This window comes from Onychostoma macrolepis, chromosome 08 (assembly GCF_012432095.1).
Source record: "Onychostoma macrolepis isolate SWU-2019 chromosome 08, ASM1243209v1, whole genome shotgun sequence".
In the NCBI taxonomy this organism is placed as follows: Eukaryota; Metazoa; Chordata; class Actinopteri; order Cypriniformes; family Cyprinidae; genus Onychostoma; species Onychostoma macrolepis.
In genome coordinates, this window is record NC_081162.1 from 8,873,636 (window position 1) to 8,896,586 (window position 22,951).

Sequence of the window (22,951 nt, forward strand, 5' to 3'; positions counted from 1 at the left end):
GAGGGAGGGAGGGGTGGACAAGCAGAGAAAAGGAGGGAATAAAGACAGAGAGATGGAGATAAGAGGAGGGGCGATAAGAGAGCGAACGAGACGAACGATTTAATCCATAGACCACTGCAGAGCGGGGGGTGTGCTGATCGGGGAAACACAGCGAGAGAGAGAGAGACCTACATGCACGTATGTGTGTAATCTGACTTTGGCACTGCTGATGCATGCTGGTCATGCCAATAAAAAAGCATTTGAGTGATTGAAATTAATGCTGTATCAGCGCAGTGCATACGACAGCACTGGTGCACCGTGAGAATAGTTCATGTAATAATATGGATATTTAAAGAATTTTAATTAAAAAATTAAATTGAAAAATATGTTAGTATTTATCCTGATCCTTACCCTATCCTTATGTCATTTCAAACCTTCATGACTTTTTTTCTTCTGTGTAAAACAAAATGCACATACTTTCCCATATAAGTGAATATGGACTGGGTGTAACTCCAAAATGACATAAAAGCATTAAAATACACACACACAAAAATTAAATAATTACAGAAAAAAATGCTACAGTACAAACCTGTTAACTGTAAGTCACCTCACCACATATAATGAAAAACTGTACATGATTTTACTACATCACACAATGTTTAAATCTGCTGTAAAATACTATAAAATATATGAGTTTTGATATACGTCGATAATGGCGGGAAGGACTGTCCCTGAAGAGAAGAAATTGTTTAATAAAATCGTTATTTTTGTTTTTTTTGTGCACAAAAAGTATTTTTGTAGCTTTGTAAAATTACGGTTGAACCCCTGATGTTACATGGACCATTTTAACAATGTCCTTAATACATTTCTGTGACTTGATCGTTGTAGGACCCTTGCTGTCTACACTCTCAGAAATAAAGGTACAAAACCTGTCACTGGGGCGGTAACTTTTCAAAAGGTACACTTTTGTACCTATTAGGTTCAAATATGTACACCTTAAGTACTAATATGTACCTTTAAGGTACGAAAATGGACCCTTTAGGTACAAACATGTACCTTTTGAAAAGGTACCGCCCCAGTGACAGCTTTTGTACCTTTAATTCTGAGAGTGTATGGAGGCTCAGAAAGCTCTCGGATTTCATTAAAAATATCTTAATTTGTGTTCCAAAGATGAATGAAGGTCTTACGGGTTTGGAACGACAGGAGGGTGAGTAATTAATGACAGAATTTTCATTTTAGGGTGAACTAACCCTTTAATTATGGTAACATATAATTTACAGTGTAAAACAGTAAAAGGACATTCCAAAAGTACATCCCTGTGTGACAAATAACATGCGATTTTGTTTTACATAAATAATTTCGTTATTACTTATTTGTGTTAAATATTCTGTTATTTAGGGAATGTGTACTGCATTATTTTAGCATCATATGTGTTACCCTGATGCCCTGGTCCTTTGTCTTTGTGTGTATGACCCTGTACACCTATTTTATTGGTGGTTATCAGTACATTATGAGGTAAAAAGCAGTCCATATGATGAGCAATATTCCGAATGTTATGATGCCATATTATAACTTTGTGTGATAAATACACCAAAAGTTATCCACTGATAAAGAGAGATTCAGCAAAGGGAAACAATGAATAAATAGATTTTCTGTCTGTTCGTAACAAACTCAAACACTTGAACTTCAGGGCCAGAGCAGCATGGACTACCTTTATGAAACCTTTTGGTGCTGTTTTTGTCATATTGAGCTTGACTGTCCCAGTCCCCATTCACTTGCATCGTATGAAAATGAGTAGCCAGGACTAAACGTGAGAAACAAAGTAACTCGCATCTGGAAAAACATGAGAGTAAATAATGCTGAATTTCTACTGTATTTTAGGTGAACTGTCCCTTTAAGGGATCGACTGGCAGTGACACGACTAGGATAATCACTCTTATTGATTCATTGATCTTGTAACTCATGTTTTGCTTGCTGACATAATTCTCTCTCTTTTTATCACTCTCCCAGTGTCTCCCTTGACGTTTTAAATCGACACCATTTCTGATTTCTACATAGCTCTACAGTCATTATACAGCATGTTTTGATGGTATTTCATGCTCCTCTACACAGCCATACACACAAACACACACCCAGTGTTTCATCAGACATCACAGTCTCCAGACGGACAGATTGAGCCTTTAACATCCAGCCATGTATGTACAGTACATGTGTATGCACAACCAATAGGCCACAGCTCAGGCCAAAACAATATAGTCTTTCTATGTTAATGGCACTAAAATATAATACAAGATTAATTTTTATTTATTCCATATATATAATATCAAATGTTAACTCTCATTGTTTCTTAGACTCTGAGGGTGTGTAAAACATCAAGACAGCACACACACCCAAAAATATTATGAAATCAAGTCATACAGAAGTGTAGCATCTGAGATATTGATATGCATGGAAACAGCTGTGACATTGGGGACAGGCACTTTTTTAGATGCTCAAGCTCTTAGCGATGCCATGGCCTCAATAAAAACCAAAGGAACACTGAGCAAAATGAGGTCATTGTGGGCTTAGGTAGCGGAGAGTGGGAGGGGAAGGAGGGCTGCGTGTATCCGGGCCTGACTGTTGGCAGGCCTCAGTGTTGGCAGGCCTCTGTCTCACTGTCAGTCAGTCAACCTAATACAGCTGCCACTGAATAAGCCCAATTATGCATATAACAGCCACTTTAAAGTCCCCATGAAATCAAACTTTTTTTTTGCTTTTTTTTTTTTTTTGCTTTTAGTACGAGTATGTAAGGATATCTGTAAGCTAGTGTGCTCCAAAACATTAATCATTGAAAACGTACAGTCTCTCACTTCTGACGATACAGAGCAACAATTTTTATGACAGCATTCTGCACTTCAGCTTCTCATCAGATTTTCAGACCAATCAAAAGCTTTCTAGGATCTGAAGCCTCCAACCTCTTACACTATAAAAGACACTAAAACCATGGCTTTAAGCAGAGGTCCCCAACCACCGGGTCGTGACCCACTACCGGGCCGTGGAAGAATTCCTACTGGGTCGTGAGAACGTTCTGGAGAAAATGTGTATAGATATGATGCTCTGTTATTTGTATGCGATTGATATCGAGCAGCAATTTGACGATTTCATATTAAATTAGTAAATAAATGATTGCTCTGATCCGTCTAGGCTATTAGGGCTTAAACCAGGGCTGTCAAACTCAGTTCCTGGAGGGCCAGAGCCCTGCAGAGTTTAGATGCAACCCTAATTAAACACACCTGATCCAGCTAATCAAGTCCTTCAGGCTTATTTGAAAACTACATGTTTTGTGTGTTGGAGCAGGATTGGAACAAAACTCTGCAGGGCTGTGGCCCTCCAGGAACTGAGTTAGACACCCCTGGCTTATACGGACCAGGTCCAGACCCCACCGTCTGGCATGTGATTCGCAGATTAATTTACCAATTTACACGTTCAAGCTATTTAAAACCACAAGAAGAAGTAACGTAACAGAACTCAATTCGTTACTTACACGCTGTTCTCGTACACACCCGAAGCGCTCACAAGCATAGAGAGGTTTTTCAGACAGTGCGGCATACCGAGTTGATTCCTCTTTCTTGTCTCCCTGCGTTTAAGATACATACGCATGGGGGTTTGCGGTTACGTCACAATATTGAAAATATTTCTGTTTTAAACCTTGAAGGCGAGCCAATGGATATCACACAAGCAACGTACAAACTTTGCGCAATAGTTAGGCCGGTGAAGGTCTTAACTTCAGTAACTAGTGAAAGTAAAAAATTAACAGAGTTTTCTAACACTGCATTAACAGCGCATATTCTCTCAGCGAAGACAAGATATGAATCTACTTCAATATGTGCTGATAACAGTATAAATGAATAGACCTGTTTTAAAGACAATTCGTCTCCTCCGTGTCACCCTATAGCGACATTTTGGAGAGTATCACATATGTAAACAATGTATGCAACGTATGTACGTGGATACATTGTTTACGCTTTGATCTGAACTTGAACAATGTATCCGCATACATACGCACATATGATCCTTGCTGTCTATGGAGGGTCAGAGAGCTCTCGGAATTCATCAAAAATATCTTAATTTGTGTTCCGAAGATGAACGAAGATCTTACAGGTTTGGAACAACGTGAGGGTAAAGTAATTAATGACAGAATTTTCATTTTTGGGTGAACTATCCCTTAAATCTGTTGCTTGTTCACACATTTGTTATGTTATATATGGCAAATAGGCATAGCACATAGTGCACTATATAAGGGATGGGGAGTGATTCAGACTTTTTAAACATGCTTTCCATTGGGGTGAATGAAATCTGGTTTCATGTCAATTTTTCTCTTTTTCCTGTATTGGACAAATATTACAAATGGACATAGATTTTTATTAATAAACAGAGGACATATGAAATTATTCAGAAAGATCAAGGGGTCGTTGCAGGCTGGACTTAATAAACTAAGTTAATTCTACCTTACATATTTAATACAAAACTTAGGGAATATGTAGCATATCTTGCAACGGGTTACTGCATGGTGTTGATGCATTACAAAAACTCACCTTTGACATTCTCCACATCCTGAGAGGCGATAACAAATCCAAAGCCTTCACCTGGCTTCCTCTTCAGCTCCACCTCATAACCCCTCAGCGCAGGGGGCTGTTCTTTCTCCTCTGTTTTTACTCTGGGACTGAGTACCGTCCCTCCTTCCTCTGAACTCATCCAATCGCGTGGCTCTAGCGTGAGAGTGACAGGAACAGAATCCAGGAAGCTGGTGCTCTGGACCAATGAGGAGCGTACCAGCGCTGGAGAGGGCGGGGTTAAAGAGCTGCGCGATAATGGCATGGAGTCAGTGAGAGGGACTTCAGAGTCGGAGGCGGAGCGAGGAGGGGGAGGAGTCAGTCGTCGCACAGAATTAGGCGAATTGGAGAAATGTGAGGGGCCTACAAAGAAAGATTAATATTTGATGAGCAGGGATGAAAGCTTTACACAATTACATTTTTTTTTTTTTTTTTTGCCAGCAGTACTCGAGTTGTATGTCAAGATTGAGCAAAACCTTATGATTAGTGAAGCAAGATATATTCGTATTGGCTGATAAATCTGACTGTTTAATGTTACTGGAATTGCAAAATAGGCTGATACATGTGGGCCAAGAAATTATAGACAAATGATCATGGGACACCACGTTATTATTAAACTAAAAAAAATATAATATTTATTATTAAACTAAACAAATAAATAAATAAAATATGAAATATAAAATAAGTCAATGCAATAAAATAAAACAAAATACAAATAAATGTTTACTTGGAGCCTGTAAGTTTATTTTATCTATTGTAGACAAGTATTTAATTTCTTCCTTTCCCAAAACAAAACAAAAAAAATAAAAATAAAATAAAATGAAATAAAATATTTCTTGTACATTGCACAATCTTATAAATTCCTTAAAAATTCTATCTTTAAGTTTATTTACAGGTATAAATGGAGAAAATCACATATTTTAAATATGGACACTGTGTATTATGAAATGTGTGAACATATAACTTACCCCCTCTGTAAACCAGTAGAATAACCTCCCCCTTTTTAGTGTGTTCTTGCAAAATCCTTTGGACCTTGAATCAAAGTACACCAAATAAATATAAAATAATAATAAAAGTACACCATAACAAAAATCTTAAGTTGAATACCATTCTCTTCATCCCTACCTGTGCAAAGCTGAGACTCTGTACATCTGCTCCATTGATCTTTACAATGGCATCTCCAGGCTGCAGTCCAATACACTGTCTGTGGTCCCAGACTTTCTTCACGAGGGTCTGTCTTCCTCCGTGACCTCCTGCCGTGACACTGAACCCCATATTGCTGCCCCTCTCACATTTAGCCAAAGCAACAGGGACTAATTCCCCACTACCCATCATTCCTCCAACTCCACTCCCGATCACGGCACTCATGGCTCCAGGTGAAGGAATGCTGCTGTTCGGGCTGCCGCTGCTGGCACTGGCTGTGCCGTTGAAGGTGAAGTAAGGCCCGTCTGAATGGGCGCTGCTAGGTGGGGTTAGCAATGAATGCTGGGGTTTACGGAGATGAGAGTAGTGCCTTCCTCCTCCAGGAGAGAAAGAGACGGGGCCTGGACTTACTTCATTGTGGGGTAGGGGCAATCGAGATATGGGTGGTGGAGTACTCGAGGAAAGGTCACTCTCAGAAGATTTGAAGGAGTGCAGGCGGAGAGGTGGCGGAGTGGACAGAGAGTTGTTGTTGTGGTTACGGATAAACGAGGCCCTGTGAAGATAAAAAGAGAGAGACCTTGATATATCATAATCAGGGTTGAGGAAGGACGGAAAATAAATATACGTCTTAAAAAATAAAAAATATAAGTAACTGTATTCAGTTGCGTTTACAACTTAAACACTGGTAATCAGATACAGTTTAATTCAAAAAGAATTTTGATTGAACAGCATAGAAACACTCTTATGATGTGTTACATTCCTACACACAGACAGAGGGCGCTGTTAACAATATAAGTCTTTGAGGACTTATAACATACAGAAGTGTTTTTTTACTACAAATAAAACCAGAAAAAACATGGTTACTATAGTTAAAACATGGTAACCACAAATTAACCATGGTTTTGCTACACTAACCATAGTTTAACCATGGAATTTGTAGTAAAATTGTGGTCATACAAATGGTAATCAATATGCCAAAAACCATGGTTACACTTGTACTACAATAAAATCATTGTTAATTTCTGTAAGGGAAGTTCTTTATGTGGTACTTCAAGTAAAAGATGATTTAGCCTATGCATTGTAAAGACAGCTACAAATAATGTATTTTGTGCCTCATTCCATGAAAAGAATTCACCTACGATTAGTAAAAGAAGTCTTTTTATACATTTAGCAGGGTCTTGGAAAAGGAAATTGAGTAGCAGAATATTTTTAACTAGTGTAAATTGTCATGTCAACATTTAGCTTTGTGCTAAGCTAAAATGTTAGCACCTGTTAGCAGGCACTATTATATTTTAAGATGAAGTCTATCAAGGAAATCCATTTCAGATTATATCCACTACCGTTTAAATGTTTGCGGGTCAGTAAAATACTTTTATTAAGAAAGGCCTATTAAATTAATCAAAAGTGACAGTAAAGACAAAATATTTCAAATAAATGCTGTTCTTTAGAACTTTCTGTTCATCAATGAACCATGAAAAACTGTATGTAAAGATGTTCACACAAATATTAGCAGAACAACTGTTTTCATCACAGCAATGAGACATATTTATTGAGCACCAAATCAGCATATTAGAATGATTTCTGAAGGGTCATGTGACACTGAAGACTAGAGTAATTATCCTGAAAATTCAGATTTGCATCACAAGAGTAAATTACTCTTTAAAACATATTCAAATAATGTTTTAAAATTGTAATAATATTCCATAATATGACTGTTTTTACTGTATTTGTATTAAATAAAAACAGCCTTGGTGAGCAAAAACATTTAAAAAAATCTTACTGACCCCAAACTTTAAAAGTAGTTTATGATGAAGGGTAATAATCCCCACAAAAATTGTATTTTTAATGAAGGAAGCAAATATTTTTACTTTTAAACAACTCATATTTTCCTCATAACAACGGCATATTTTCCCACTTGTAAGAAGAAGTAATCTAATGAAATATACAAATTACATTTCACAGCAAGTATTCTGTAAACTGTAGTGAAATTTTTAACGCAGCTCTCCCAACCCTGATCATAGCAGTGACAATCATGTATAAAATCCTCTCACCTATGGGATCCAATTGCAGACACCACCTCGCTGTCACTCTGGCTGGCCAAATCTGCACTTTGTAACCTCCTGATGCTTCTGGCAGAGCGTGGTGGTCTCAGGAACCCACTCCCATACCCGTTAGAGTACTGGTAAGATGATGGCTGTCTTGAAGGAGAAGCAAATGGAGATGAATTACCATTAGCATCCAAACTGAACCTTGATGCTCGTACTCTGAGATTCCTTGAGGATCCCCTCTCAAAATCAGACCACATGGGCCCGTTATGGTTGAGGTGTAGCTGAGCGTATGGGAGAGGAGCCTGGGCCTGGGGTTGGGTGGTGGTTGGTGGAGGTAGGTGCAGTGACTGGTCTAGGGATGCCGTTAGCCTAGGATTGGGCATCTTCGGACAGCCGTCAGAGTTATAGAGCATGGGGTAGCCTCTTCGGACAACAACGTCCACAGTGTGACCCACCGGAATGGCTTTCAACATTTCCACTACCTCTTTGTGAGAAAAGCCAAGCACACAGGTATCATTGATGTACACCAGAATATCCGCTGGAAGAGGCAAGAGATGAAAAGTGTTACATTTTAATTTAAACTATTTAATCAAAACTATTCAACTAAATTATTCTTACCTTCAATTAACAGATTTTACACACAATACTTTTAAAGGTTTGTAGACAATTTTTAATGGTTTTGAAAATAATATTTTTAAATATTATTACAAGTACTTTTAATATTAAAATTGAAAATATTTCATATTAATATTTTAAATGTTAAGAAATATAATTTATTCCTGTTTTCAGTGTCATATGATCCTTCAGAAATCATTCTAATATGCTGATTTGGTGCTCAAGAAACATTTCTTATTATTATCAATGTGGATTTAAATTTTTAAATATGACTCTTTTGTAATACAAGCTGATTTCCAGGAATTTTGTTGGGACGTTTTTTAAATTTGAATAAAATTAAAACTTAAAGACTTTCAAATCACACGAACCAATATTTTATTCACAATAGAACATAGAGAACATAACAAATGTTTAAACGGAGAAATTTTACACTTTTATCCACTAAATGAGCTCATTTCAAATTTGATGCCCGCTATAGGTCTCAAAAAAGTTGGCACGGGGGCAACATAGGGTTGAAAAAGCAAGAAATTTTTTAAAGATTCAGCTGGGAGAACATCTAGCAACTAATTAAGTTAATTGACATCAGGTAACATGATTAGCTATAAAAGGGATGTTTTAGAGAGTCAGAGTCTCTCAGAAGTAAAGATGGGCAGAGGCTCTCCAATCTGTGAAAGAGTGTGTAAAAAGATTGTGGAATACTTTAAAAACAACGTTCCTCAACGTCAAATTGCAAAGGCTTTGCAAATCTCATCATCTACAGTGGATAACGTCATCAAAAGATTCAGAGAAACCGGAGAAATCTATGTGCGTAAGGGACAAGGCCGAAGACCATTGTTGGATGCCCGTGGTCTTCGGGCCCTCAGACGACACTGCATCACTCATCGGCATGATTCTGTCATTGACATTACTAAATGGGCCCAGGAATCCCTCCAGAAACCACTGTTGGTAAACACAATCCACCGTGACATCTGCAAATGCCAACTAAAGCTCTATCATGCAAAAAGGAAGTCATAAGTGAACATGGTCCATAAGCACCGTCGTGTCCTGTGGGCCAAGGCTCATTTAAAATGGAAAAGTGTTCTATGGTCAGACGAGTCCAAATTTGACATTCTAGTTGGAAATCACGGACGCTGTGTCCGCCGGGCTAAAGAGGAGGCGTTCAGTTCAAAAGCCAGCATCTCTGATGGTATGGGGGTGCATAAGTGCATACAGTATGGGCAGCTTGCATATTTTGGAAGGCACTATGAATGCTGAAAGGTATATAAAGGTTTTAGAGCAACATATGCTCCCCTCCAGACGACGTGTATTCCTGCAGGACAATGCAAAACCACATACTGCAGCTATTACAACAGCATGGCTTCGTAGTAGAAGAGTCCGGGTGCTGAATTGGCCTGCCTGCAGTCCAGATCTTTCACCTATAGAGAACATTTGGCGCATCATTAAACGAAAAATATGTCAAAGACAACCACAAACTCTTCAGCAGCTGGAAACCTATATCAGGCAACAATGGGACCAAATTCCAACACCAAAACTCCAGAAACTCATAACCTCGATGCCCAGACGTCTTCAAACTGTTTTGAAAAGAAGAGGAGATGCTACACCATGGTAAACATGCCCTGTCCCAACTATTTTGAGACCTGTAGCAGGCATCAAATTTTAAATGAGCTCATTTTGTGCATAAAATTTGTAAAAATTTCTCAGTTTAAACATTTGTTATGTTATTTTTGTCACTTTTGATCATTTGAAAGCATAAAAGCATAATTTTTTCAATCTTTTTAACTTGCATACAACTTATATATGTATAGAACTACATCTACTGCATATATATAATTATACTATACTATTATACTACACTATTATAGACTTTTGATCATTTGCTGACTAAAAGGATTACTTTCTTTAAAAAAAGTATATAACTATTGAATGTTTATATGTATTTTTTTCTAATATATATTTCTGTATTGCACACGTACACACACACACACACACACATACATACATTGCAGTTTAACTAATATGTATATACACTAATATGTATATATATATATATATATATATATATATATATATATATATATATATACACACAGTATTAAATCATTATCACATGCGAAATGCACTGATCTAAAAATGTACTGTGAAACTCAGAGGTGTATTCATAAATGAGCAAAAAAGAATTCATAGATGCATGCAGTTGTATGTTAGTATGCAAGTCACAAAGTGAGAGGGAGTGTATTCATAATGTCACATTTTTCTTATAAATGTGTGTCGGCACACAGTGATAGCTGGATTACTCCATGCAGGCCATTAGGATTAAAGAGAGATCGAGACACTCGTTCAACAGAATCACAAAATCACAACGCTAATCCACGGTGGGACAGAAAGAGCAATATGGACAAAGAGAGAGAAAGCAGCAGCCTATAGAGAAAACATAAATATTCTCTTATTTGTAAGAACAGTGCTCTACTGCAGTGGGAGGCTGCAGAGAGATGTGGGCTGTTACCTGTGTGAAGGGTGGAAGGTCCTCCGGGAGTGATGCTGTAGATCTGCAGGAACTCCCTCCGCCTGCTGCCTCCCACTATGTTGAAGCCGAAACCTCGTGAACCCTTAACCAGACGAGTGTGAACGGAGAAGCCTTTCAGTTCACTCGGCTGGTCTGTAAACTCTGCCACTGCAAAGCAAGAACAAGAAGATGGTGACCGGTTTAAACATGACAGGTTATTAGGAAAAATGAGCCAACCAAGAGTAAAGAAAAGAAGAAATGACTGATATTACATAAGATGGATGGTAAAAGGTGAAGAAAAATATTGAATTTTTCCAGAGAGGAGTGAATCTAAATTCTGTCCCGGTAGCTCAACTGGTAGCACATGATGCACTGCTTATATCATGGGACCAAATCCCAGGGAACATACAAACTGACAAAAATATATACCTTCAATGCACTGTAAGTTGCTTTGTAAGTCTTTAAGTGTCTGCCAAATGCATGAATGTGAAATGTCTGAAGGAAAAGAGAGGTAGAAGTACAGAGAAAGGTAAGCATATGCATGTCTGAGAACAAACTGTTCAAGCGTAACATGTTAAACAGCAGAATGCATGCAGCACTGTAAGAACTGGAAGGAAGCACAAAAAAAAGAGAAAAACTACCACCTATAGCAGGCATGGAATTTTGAAGCTGCAATGACCATCTTGTTCTTAAGACTGAAAATATGTACATTTATACCACCCTCTACAGTTAGCAATTATGTACTGCATCTTAAAAATTTAAAGCAGAAATGTACTATTTTGCATTTTGCAAACATCTGTCTTATTAAAGAGTACTAAATCACTCAATTATACTATACCATTATAAATTACACTATATAATAGTATTTACCTCCAATTTAGGTAAGATTAATTAATGCCATTTATTCATTTTTAATAAAAGTATAAATATGAAAAGTATTTTATTGATTTATTTATAAAGACATAATACACTTTACAATATAAAATAAATTAATTTACAAAATAAAAAGGTAAATGAAATTATTTATCTGGTCGGCAGTTTATTTTTGTTTGTCATGACATGATGTTTGCTTGTCAAGTACAATATTAAATAAACATTAATACTGTACCATATGTTATTTCCAGTGTATTTATCTGAAAATGATCTTATAAGCTTCAGTATTCATTCTGTGTAATACTCTTTAAAATCACATTGTAGTTGCACAGTCACACTTCATGTTAAACAAGCACGAGAAAATACGAGCATGCCAAAACCTCCACATGCAGATACTATTAAAGTATACACAAATATTACTACTAGAATTAACCAGAAATGGCCTACCTTACAAACATTTTTTATTACTTTTTTAGAAGGGAAAAATGTTTTGCTCATTGGTGATATTTCATACCTGTTAAACTTTGATGATATTATATATATATATATATATATATATTTTTTTTTTTTTTTTAATATCATGCATGTCCCTCCACCTGACAGACTGCACTGTGACAGCCCTACATTCACTTTATAAACAGCAAAAAGGAGACTGGGGAGCAACCTCCTAATGCATATCCTAATGTAGCTGCATAAGATAAAAATAGTGCATATATTAAATGTTTATGGTTATTTACATCTAAAACTGTTGCATTACCTAAACCTCAAAGGGAACAAGGCAAAAGGCAACATCACAATAGAATAGAATAGAACAGAATAGAATAGAATAGAATCTTACATTCAGTCATACAGATATTGTCTCTGCTGTGAGCTCGGCGATTAAGCCAAGAGGATGGCTTTAGATGATGGCTGCAGGACAAACACATAACACAAGATGTCAGTGTTGTCACATAGGAATGTCATTTAATGCACCACTATAAATGACTGTAGGCAGAGTTTTACACAAGTACATACTTAAATAATTGTGTTGCTAAATTAGCAATGCTAATGCATTTATATAGATGTCAAACAGTACAGGTTGAGTGACATTCCCTCATCCTCAAAAACCAAGATCAAAACCATGCAAGGTCAATAAAATGCATGGGTATGTTGGGTGCCACTTGAAGGCAAAACAGGTTGGACCCCATTGACTTTCATGGCAAGGACAAAAACAATACAAACATTCTTCAAAATATTTCATCCTTTGCCTTTTTGAATGAAACATCCCTTGATATCCAACGTAAAAACTTGGTTCTGAAGCTAAATCAGCTGTGTTTTTAGTGCTCTAAAACTTGTGGTCTAGGGACTAACCCAGTATAAATCATTCGTATAGACATCATTAATCTTCTTACTCTTTGTAATAGGCATTCCCTGAGTCGCTGTACATCATCTCCCAGTTTTCTGACCCTGTCACCCGTGCTCCTCTACGGGGTCCGAGCCCATTCTCCAAGGCACTGCCGTCTCCTCCGCTTGAATCTCGTGATTGGCTGGGGGATGATGTGGGGGCGGGGGCAATGCTCGCCCCGGCCGAACCACCTAAAATGCCAATGAAGAGAAAACAAGACTTGTGGAATGACACAGCTTACTGAAACACAAACACTATTCTGGCTGAAAGCCTCGATTTCAACACTCATTGAATTATTACTCCAAGTCATTCTCTTTTCTATTCAGTTCTAAATGGGTTTATTTTTCCTATTAGATACAAAAAAGCCATAAAAACAGCTAAATGAAACTATCATTGTGTATTACCATTTTATAGGTTTCTATTTATAGTTTTCCATTTAAATTTTCATTTTATCACCCGAGTTTGTGTGTGGTCCAGGTAAATCCCACATTGTGGGGACCAAATGTTTCCACAAGGACAGTAGAACCTGACATTTTTGACCTTGTGGGGACTTTTGCAATTCATGCAAAATGTGACCCTGGACCACAAAAGCAGTCTTAAGTCACTGGGGTATATTTTTATCAATAGCCAAAAATACATTGTATGGGTCAAAATGATCCATTTTTATTTTATGCCAAAAATCATTAGTATATTAAGTAAAGATCATGTTCCATGAAGATATTTAGTGAATTTTCTACCGTAAATATATCAAAACTTAATTTTTGATCAGTAATATGCATAGCTAAGAACTTCATTTAGATCATTTTAAAGGTGATTTTCTCAATATTTTGATTTTTTTTGCACCCTCAGATTCCAGATTTTCAAATAGTTGTACCAAATATTGTCCGATCCTAACAAACCATACATCAATGGAAAGCTTATTTATTCAAAAATGACACTTATGACTGGTTTTGTGGTCCAGGGTCACAAATGGCTTGACTACTCAAAGAACATGTTTTTAATTTCTGAATTAAAAATTTTTTTGTTTTGTTCATACACTCTCAGAAAAAAGGTCCAAAAGCTATCACTGGGGCGGTACCTTTTCAAAAGGTACACTTTTGTACCTATTAGGTTCAAATATGTACACTTTAAGTACTAATATGTACCTTTAAGGTACCAAAATGGACCCTTTAGGTACAAACATGTACCTTTTGAAAAGGTACCGCCCCAGTGACAGCTTTTGTACCTTTATTTCTGAGAGTGTAAAATGAAAATATCAGGGTGATATCCTGATACCATGATCAGGAAAAAAGAAAGAAAAAAGAAATAATAAAAATAAAATCTTTTAGGTTTTCTTTTCAAGTAGTTTGGTAAAAAAAATTCTTCATAATTAAGCAGATATTTCATATCAAGGTAATTTTATATTTTTATGGCATAGCTGAGTTAGATCAGATCAGGTTGTGAAATGCGATTTGTTAAAAAATCCTCAAAAACTTTAAAGATGACTGAAAATGTGCTGTTACTTCTATCTTAATGGATATTAAATTAAAAACTTTCTTAAAAAGGGTATTTTGAACATACTGAATCACATAAAACCAACAAGAAAACAAAGAGTTTTTTTAAAACTTTTAAACTAAATTTAAAGCTAACATTTCTGGGCACTGCTATTTGTCACTGACACTTCAAATGCGTTAAACTGTCACCATTCATGTTTCTACAGCCACAAGATGTCAAAACATTGCTGTGTTTATCACTATATCAGTCATCACAGGTTCAGAAGTGACTTTTGTATTCCATACACACACACAGAATGATAACGTAGGAGATAATGAAATGTGTTAGTCACTCCCAAAACTTTGCAGTATATGTGGTGCTCATTTGTGTATGTTCTCACAAATTTGATTCAGCGAACAGGCAAAACCAAGTTTTCCTCACTCTATAGTCTAAAGGAAATGGCTTCAGTGTCAGCTGTGAAGTGTACTGTAAGCCGGGTCAGCATCTGAGAGACAGAGCGGTACATTTAATCCATAGAGACAGATCGGTATGTGAACCTCCTCTGTTGATTGGCTTCAATGTCATGCTTTGATCGATGCCTCTGTCATCTGTGCCACTGCCCATGGGGTGAAGACGCCAGGGCCAGACAAAAGTGCACAGACAAACAAAACCCAAGTGAAGTTATGAAAGAGTTGACTGGACAGTTTTGTCAGCTTGTAGTCTAAACTCTGAAATGTCTTCTGACAGTCTCTAAGGCTAGATGACGAATTTTTTGTTGCTTTTAGCATAAGTCGTGATTCACTAAAAACTATTTTTTACCGAAACCAAAATTGCAGGTTTTCATTTAGCTGGAAAACGAAACCAAAAATAGTTTTGGGTTATTGGATAAATTAAACTCGGTATAGCATACACTATGTAATAATGTCGAATTAAAAGCTTTACTTTGCAGTACATTTTAAATAATTGAGTTTTAATAATATTTCATCATGCTTTAAAGTACACTTATTTTCATGTGTTGACTAACATACCAAAGCATGTGTAACAATTTTCAACTGTAGTGTGTTAATTATACATTTAAAAGTTGAATGTACTAAATTGCAGCTTCATCATATACAAATACATGACATACAAGTTTCTATAGCAATGACATTTAAGTATATTTAAATCACACAGCAGCACAATTAAATCATATTTCTAGAATTATGAAATCTCTTATTTAGATATCAAGTCCTACTTCAGTGTCAAAAAGCACTTTTAGGTTATTAAGTTTAATTGCAGCTAATATAAATTTAAACTATAACGCATACATTTTAATTGCAAATAACATGCAAACAAGTGTCTGAAAATATAACATTCATTTTGCATGAATGTTCTTATATAATAGTATATTTTTTCCATAACAAGTACTTCTTTTAAAAGCATACTAAAGTGTACTTAAGTGTTCTTTTTCTCAAGGGTAAGCTATAGCTTTTTCAATTGTTTTGTGCCTCTATAATGTGTAACACTGCAACTAAAACTCCATTGTCCGTATATGGAAATGACTGTTCAATTATCTATGGAGAAAGCTGTTCGGCTGCTAAATTGAACCTGTCCCTCACTCAACAACTATTCATTAATATAAAGTCATCCTCTTATATCACTTGAAATACCATATGTGCTTGTATACAAAGAAAAGTGGATGTGAAAGATCCCCAGCTGGGACCTGAACATCTGCAACCTGCACTCTGTACTGAGGTAATTAGCATATTCCCACTAGAATCATAAGCCCAGCTGTAAACAAACACATACACCCTTGGCTGGAGTGTCATATATATACACACTCTATCTGCTTTAACAGCACTGATATTTGCAAGGAGGCGGATGATACCATGAACTCTGGCATACAGATGCTATTTTAGTAATCATGATGGATATGGCCATAAATTTTTCATTTATACCATATGTTATTCTCTACTCAATATAGTTCATGTGCAGAAAAACAAAATAATTTGTATGGTTGCAATATGCAATTATATAGCAAAATGTAAATGTTAGTGTAAATAAACATTTACATTCATGCATTTGCTAGCTAGATGTTTTAACCAAATCGACTTTGTTATCAATACTTTAATACTGGGAATTGAACCCATGACCACAGCATTGCTGCCGCCATACTCTACTGTTTGAACTAACACTGAAATGTTAAATTTAACTCTCGATGTAAATTATGTTAAAGCTATATCTAAACATTCACTCATCACACTCCTAAATTTACTCTCAGCGGTGCACAAGTCTCTTTGCAACAGCAGCACTGCATAACCAAACACTGATATAACAAAATAATCAGAAATGTGGCACCTGTTAACTGAACTGTTAAGATTGGACTGAAATATAGTGGTCAAACGATGCTGATTTTTGATTACCGAAGCCAATATCATAGAGAGCAGGGTGGCCATGGCAGATATAAAGATATAGTAATATCACACTATTTAATATAAAGATATTAAGAAACACCCTCATAACAATTGCTGAAATGAAATTTATATTTATTTTACATAGTATTTATTCATTTAAAAATATGTAATTAAAAAATATTACAATTAAAGTTACATTTTAATTTAATTTAATTAATTTAATTAAAATTATTCAAAAATTAATTACATGACAAAAAAGGAACTTGATCAAATAATAAATCTGTAAAATAAACAGATTTATACTTCTTGATTCTGTAATCCTATTATAGTATGTTTTAGTAAACACCGTAACCAACCAAAAGTGTGTTTTTTCAAATAAAGACAAGGTAGTACTAATTTTACATACAGAACACAGTGAATATGATATAAATATGACATAGCGACCAACTAGATATAATGCAGCATAGTTTGAAATCAAGGATTTATAGCCGTCAAAATAAAAGCCCTGCTTCAGACACACTGGCCACACAGAAAAACTCGTCGGGTGATACAATAATTTAAAAAATGCCAAACATCAGCCAATATATCAGCCTTGGCAATATATCAGTTACTAACCACTAATGAAATGATGCTAAAAGGCTGGTTTTTGATTTCTTATGAGCTGAACATATCAAGGAATATCTGATTACTTGTGATTCAGACCTATTAAAGTGGTTGAGACAGGTAAGGGGAGTCTGCATTCTTAGATGTGGGGGGCATCATCATAAACTTGATCTCAAGTTTAGGGGAGCAGAATGGCGTTTAAGATACTGGAAAAGTCAAAATGGAACCTAACCAGACAGACATAATCCAGGCAGTGGTGCCATCTTTATCAAGGTGGGAGCATCATGCCTGTGGAGTGTATAGGGCAGAACAGCATCCTGTCAGCGGTGTGGCTGGTGGGCAGACTGCAGTAAAGCCCAGATGGTCTGCGACTGGGATTTGAGCTGTTCAAGGACCAGTCTCTCAAAGGTCTTCATGAAGTGAGCAATGCTTGGAATGCTTTGAAGCTCATTAAATTGCAAAAGAACCAATGCCAGGGCGATTTCTCCAGACTTCAGGGAGAACAGAGGCTGAGATTGATGCCATACTGACCTTTTATTTGCTCTGCAAGCAAAATTGATTATAAAACGTCTGTCTTCAATACAAATCATATGTACTGTAATCATTTCTTTGAAAAAGAAAATCAAATATAAAAAATCTGTGGTTTCATTACAAGATAATTCTGTGTAATGACAAGCCTCTGTGATATATTATATTGTGTGTTGTGCCCACACATTCTCCTCAGATCCAAATGTCAGGGAAAGGTGGGATAATAATAAAGGACAAGGAACCCTGAAATATAACGCACACGGAACACAGGTTTGCAGACTTCTCAAGAAGAAAGAGAATATGCTAGAGCTCACATCAGAGTCGGAAAACAATGACTGAAAAAGCTGCTGGTATTATTTGCCTAGTAACAGCTCTGCTGTCAATTTCAGCATAAAAGACACGGAAATGACAAAGAATAATTATAGCCACCCTCAGTTGGTTTTAGGCATCTGTATATTAGCTTGATCTGAAGTTTCAAATGAAATTATTTAGAACAGTACCACTTATTTTGATTTAATAAAAAAAATAAAACTATAGAATTTCGAATGAAATCATGTAAAGTATTTATCTATTTTGTGTTTGTATGACCCATATTGTCCATAAGTTAGAGGATTCAGTATATATAAGTATAAGACTTAGGCTATATCTTCCAATATAGGCTATATAATCCAACATTACCAGAATACAATTGAAAAACAGGGGGACAATGTGGTTTGATTACTGTAAAATAAATAAATAAATTAATTAATTAATTAAAACAAACAAATAAATAAATAAATTCTGTCCTTTAAATTTATTTTTAAATATTTTTTAATTATCAAATTGCATATAATTAAAAAATATAAAGTTATGCATTTTAAATGTATACTACATTATTGTAGTAATATACATGTTTATATAATTTTACATAATACAAATATAAATTACATTTACAATTATTTTTTATAAATCTATTTCATATACACAAACCTACTAAATGACAATATGAATATAAAAACGTTTCAGAATTACATAATCATTTGTATATTCCATAAAGCCATTTTTATCCAATGTATTGAGGGATTGTTTATGAGAGTATTGCAATAAATTTACCAAAAACATTTAATAAACACAAGGTGTACGCTGTGAGAGATGGGTGTTCCTCCTACCTGATAGACCTGAGTCCTCCTCGCTGTTGTCTCCCTCCTCGCCTGCTTTCTCCAGGTTGCTGAGGGACTTGCTACGTGTGCGGAAGTTTCTCAGCAGGTTGCGGTGCTCCTGGTAGGTGATGGGAGGACTATCAGGATTGATGTGAACCGGACGAGGAGTTCCGTAGTAGTTCCCTAATCCAGAAAATATAAAAAGCATGTCATTTAGGTCTTCCAGGGACAATTATTGCTCAGCAGTTATTAAAAGAAGAGTTTCTTTAGGCTCTTATTTTATGGTTTATAATATCTTCTGCAAAACATCGAACCACCCTGACCTCATTGTCCAAGAAATTTGTCACATTTTATCTCATATGTATTGTTATTATTTTTTTAACATAACAATTTACATAGGATTTATGTATATGGATTTATGTTCAGATTAAAGCTATGGATGTGGTATTATTTATTGCAGAGTGGATCAATAGTTTTATTTTATTATGAACAGACAAGTGGAACAACAAAATCTTGCAATCAAGGTCACCTTATTAACACATGATAATCCTCTATATCGTCATAGTATATTCTCTAAAAGCATAAAAACCACTTCAAGGATGGAATACTATACAACAGGAGTGACATTATATCTTCAGATTTGAACCCTGATCTCCATCTGTTATTGATTGAGTAACTTGCCTTTACAGTGGTAAGTAAATCATATCATGCCATGGCAAGGTGAGAATGGTGTTTATGGCATTTTGTAAATGCTGCAGCATTTTTTATGCTAATACATTTTATTCGTTTAATCAGGCGAGGTAGGTGATCCTGCCCCTGAGAGCCATAACTCACATGCTAAAGGCACGTGCCACAGAGCCCACAGTAATGATGCTGAAAGACGAATGAGCTTCCAATCCCACACTGAACATTGAATTGCAATACATTTGCACTGAAATGACTATTTTAGAGGGTATATTACCTGTGTAATGGACAATGAGCTTTTCTGTTTAGTATAAACTGACTCTGTGTAGCTCAAAGTAGAAACCTGATAGCATTTCTCCAATTTACAATAAAAAAAAGATCAGTTACTTGAAGGCTACAGCTGATGAGACAAAATGAGATCAACTAAAGTGAAATAATACACAGTAAAAGAAAAGTATGTTGTTTTTACAAAATATCCTGGCAGCTGTGGTCTCCAGAATAATTCTGTAAAAAATACAATGGAAATGTAAACATACAGAACAACTTGTAGCACCCTTTTCCATAGCATTTTTACAATATATTAACAGTTAAAATTACACTCCTTTTTTACAGTGTACTTGCTACAGGCAACTTAGTCTGTGATCGGTTTGACTTTCTCATGTGTGATATGAATAGAATAGAGTAGAATAGAATAGAATAGAATAGAATTGAAACGTTAAGGGCCAGATTTACTAACACCTTGTGCCAGCGTTAAAATAGTACTGTCAGGATTTACTAAAGATGTGCAGTGACGAATTAGCGCTAAAAAGGCGTGGACACAGTTATTTTTACTCCTGACCAGAGTTGGGTATAACGCGTTACACAGCAACACGTTACTGTAATCTAATTACTTTTCCTGGTAACGCAGTAAAGTAATGAGTTACATTTTAAATTTATGTGATTTGATTACAGTTACTTATTTCAATAAAATTATGTTACTTAAGTTACAAATGCAGTGTTAAAAAAAAAAAATGAAGTAAAGCATGTCAGTGCCCTAATAAATCACCGGAGAATCCGAGCTAAAATGAGAGTCCTACAACATTTAGATGCAATGAATTGTTGCCTATCATATTTCAAAATGTTGCACTCGACATATTTTAGTCTGGCATTATAGTTTGGGAAAAGTTCAACAAGTGAATGTGTACAAGTTTATGTCAGAGTAACACTAATAAAGTAAAAAATAAATGACTCATCAGAATGAGATCAACTGCTGGACTAAAGCGCGTCGGCATCACAATTCAAGGCTTATTCCTCACAGCGCGTCTTCCGAAAATGAAAAGTAGCCGAGATGAACTTGAATCTTTCTACAGAGGTGACATGAGCATTTATATGTTCGCTCGTCTCAAGCTTGGTTTTGCGCGGATGATGATCTTATAGCGTGCGATGTGCATCGGCATGATCACATTATGTGAGCTAAAACAGGAAAGACTGGGCCTCGCATTAGTTTCATACGGATTATTTTATCAGAGAATATTTGTTTTAGACATGACTTACTTCATTTAATAATAGACACTTCAAGCTTTCTTTAGCTATACTGTATTTCTCATGTCATTTTCGTTCATTCTAGTGACTAGTTTCAGGAAGAGATTCACAGAGACTGAGAATGCAGAAAACACACCCTATTTGTTTTCTTTATTTTACAAAACCAAAAAAAGAAAGGTTTTGTTGATATTGGAGTGAATCAGGGTATACAAATAATAGGCCTACTTATGTATTTTTTTCAGTCAATATGAAATTAATGAAATAACTATGAGTTTTTCTTTGTAGTGTATTTTTTAGGTTTGATAACTTGAAAAGTAAAGTAAACTTGATAGTAAAGTAATTAGTAATCTGATTACTTCTTAAATGCAGTAATCAGTAATGTAATCAAATTACAATTTTAAAGAAGTAATTAGTAATTTGTAGTGGATTACTTTTTTTAGTAACTTACCCAACACTGGTCCTGACCTTATTGAATATGTATTTGTCAGAGTTTCCTTTTCAGACACAAAATGTATGGGAAGAGAGTATCAAAATAAAACACGCAACCCGATTTACTAATATTTGCACACGTCAAATTATTGGTATTTGCGCCATTATTTAACACCCAAAAAAAGCATGTCTTAAAGCAGGCGGTAATTTGCGCTGCTCTTGGTAGATTGCGCTGGCTGCGTCTATGTTCTTCAATGTGCGGATTGTCAGTAAATCACACACAGAATTTTCCCTTCCATTGGTGTTTTTATTGGAATTGCGCTCTAACGCTAATTTGCCCTGTTTAGTAAATCTGGCCCCATGTATTTATTAATATTAAAGTACGGGAAAAAATGCAAAATAGAAGCATTTTCACTAGTGGTCTCAGACTTACGGCCCCATATCATCATATTTTCTTGATATCAGATATGGTTTTTGTCTTATATAACACAAAATAAGGTATTTATTAGAAATTCCTGGACAACAATTTTCTATTAACAACAACAAGTCTATGAGGAGAACTGTCAAGCTCCAAAAAAAAAACTAAAACAACCATAACAGGCTCTTCAAAAGCCATAAATGCTTGGTGTGAGAATCAAAATAAATTGATGATTTTTAACTCTGAGCTGTTGGATAGACAAGTATTGCCAACTCAACGGCTGTGTTGATGCATGTTGATGTGTGTAAATGGAGCTCTTAGAACAGTGAATCAATACATCAACACTGGATAAAAAGTCCCACAGATGTAATGCATGACCTTAAAAGCATCCAAAGAACATAAAAACAATGTCTTCTTTATATTCACAAATTATTCAGGTATGGGGTCATAAATGTGGGCTGACCTTTGAACTTCCCGCTCTCCAACAGCGCCCCCGACTCCTCCAGCGAGAAGAACTCCTCAACGGAGACAAAGTTATAGTCGACTCCCGTGATCTCGCCGTCTCGTGGCTGTCTAGTTGTACCTGAGGGTGGCATCAAACAGTAAGGGATGCGTTAAATACAGCA

At 35.8% G+C, this 22,951-nt stretch overlaps 1 protein-coding gene across 9 annotated transcripts in view; it reads right to left on the bottom strand.

The window, feature by feature from the left end:
• LOC131545309 (membrane-associated guanylate kinase, WW and PDZ domain-containing protein 1) overlaps window positions 1–22,951 on the bottom strand; it is a 74,065-nt gene that overhangs the window by 17,288 nt on the left and 33,826 nt on the right. For 7 of the 9 annotated variants that reach the window (XM_058783997.1, XM_058783996.1, XM_058783998.1 and 4 more), the window contains exons 4-13: window positions 22,789–22,908; window positions 19,283–19,456; window positions 13,145–13,328; window positions 12,592–12,662; window positions 11,310–11,375; window positions 10,881–11,048; window positions 7,766–8,300; window positions 5,697–6,267; window positions 5,540–5,603; window positions 4,554–4,934 (exon numbers count right to left, since the gene is read on the bottom strand). In XM_058783997.1, the coding sequence (XP_058639980.1) occupies window positions 4,554–4,934; window positions 5,540–5,603; window positions 5,697–6,267; window positions 7,766–8,300; window positions 10,881–11,048; window positions 11,310–11,375; window positions 12,592–12,662; window positions 13,145–13,328; window positions 19,283–19,456; window positions 22,789–22,908 (2,334 nt within the window). The remainder of the gene's footprint in view (window positions 1–4,553; window positions 4,935–5,539; window positions 5,604–5,696; window positions 6,268–7,765; window positions 8,301–10,880; window positions 11,049–11,309; window positions 11,376–12,591; window positions 12,663–13,144; window positions 13,329–19,282; window positions 19,457–22,788; window positions 22,909–22,951) is intronic. The other 2 variants (XM_058784005.1, XM_058783999.1) reach the window with 1 other exon arrangement.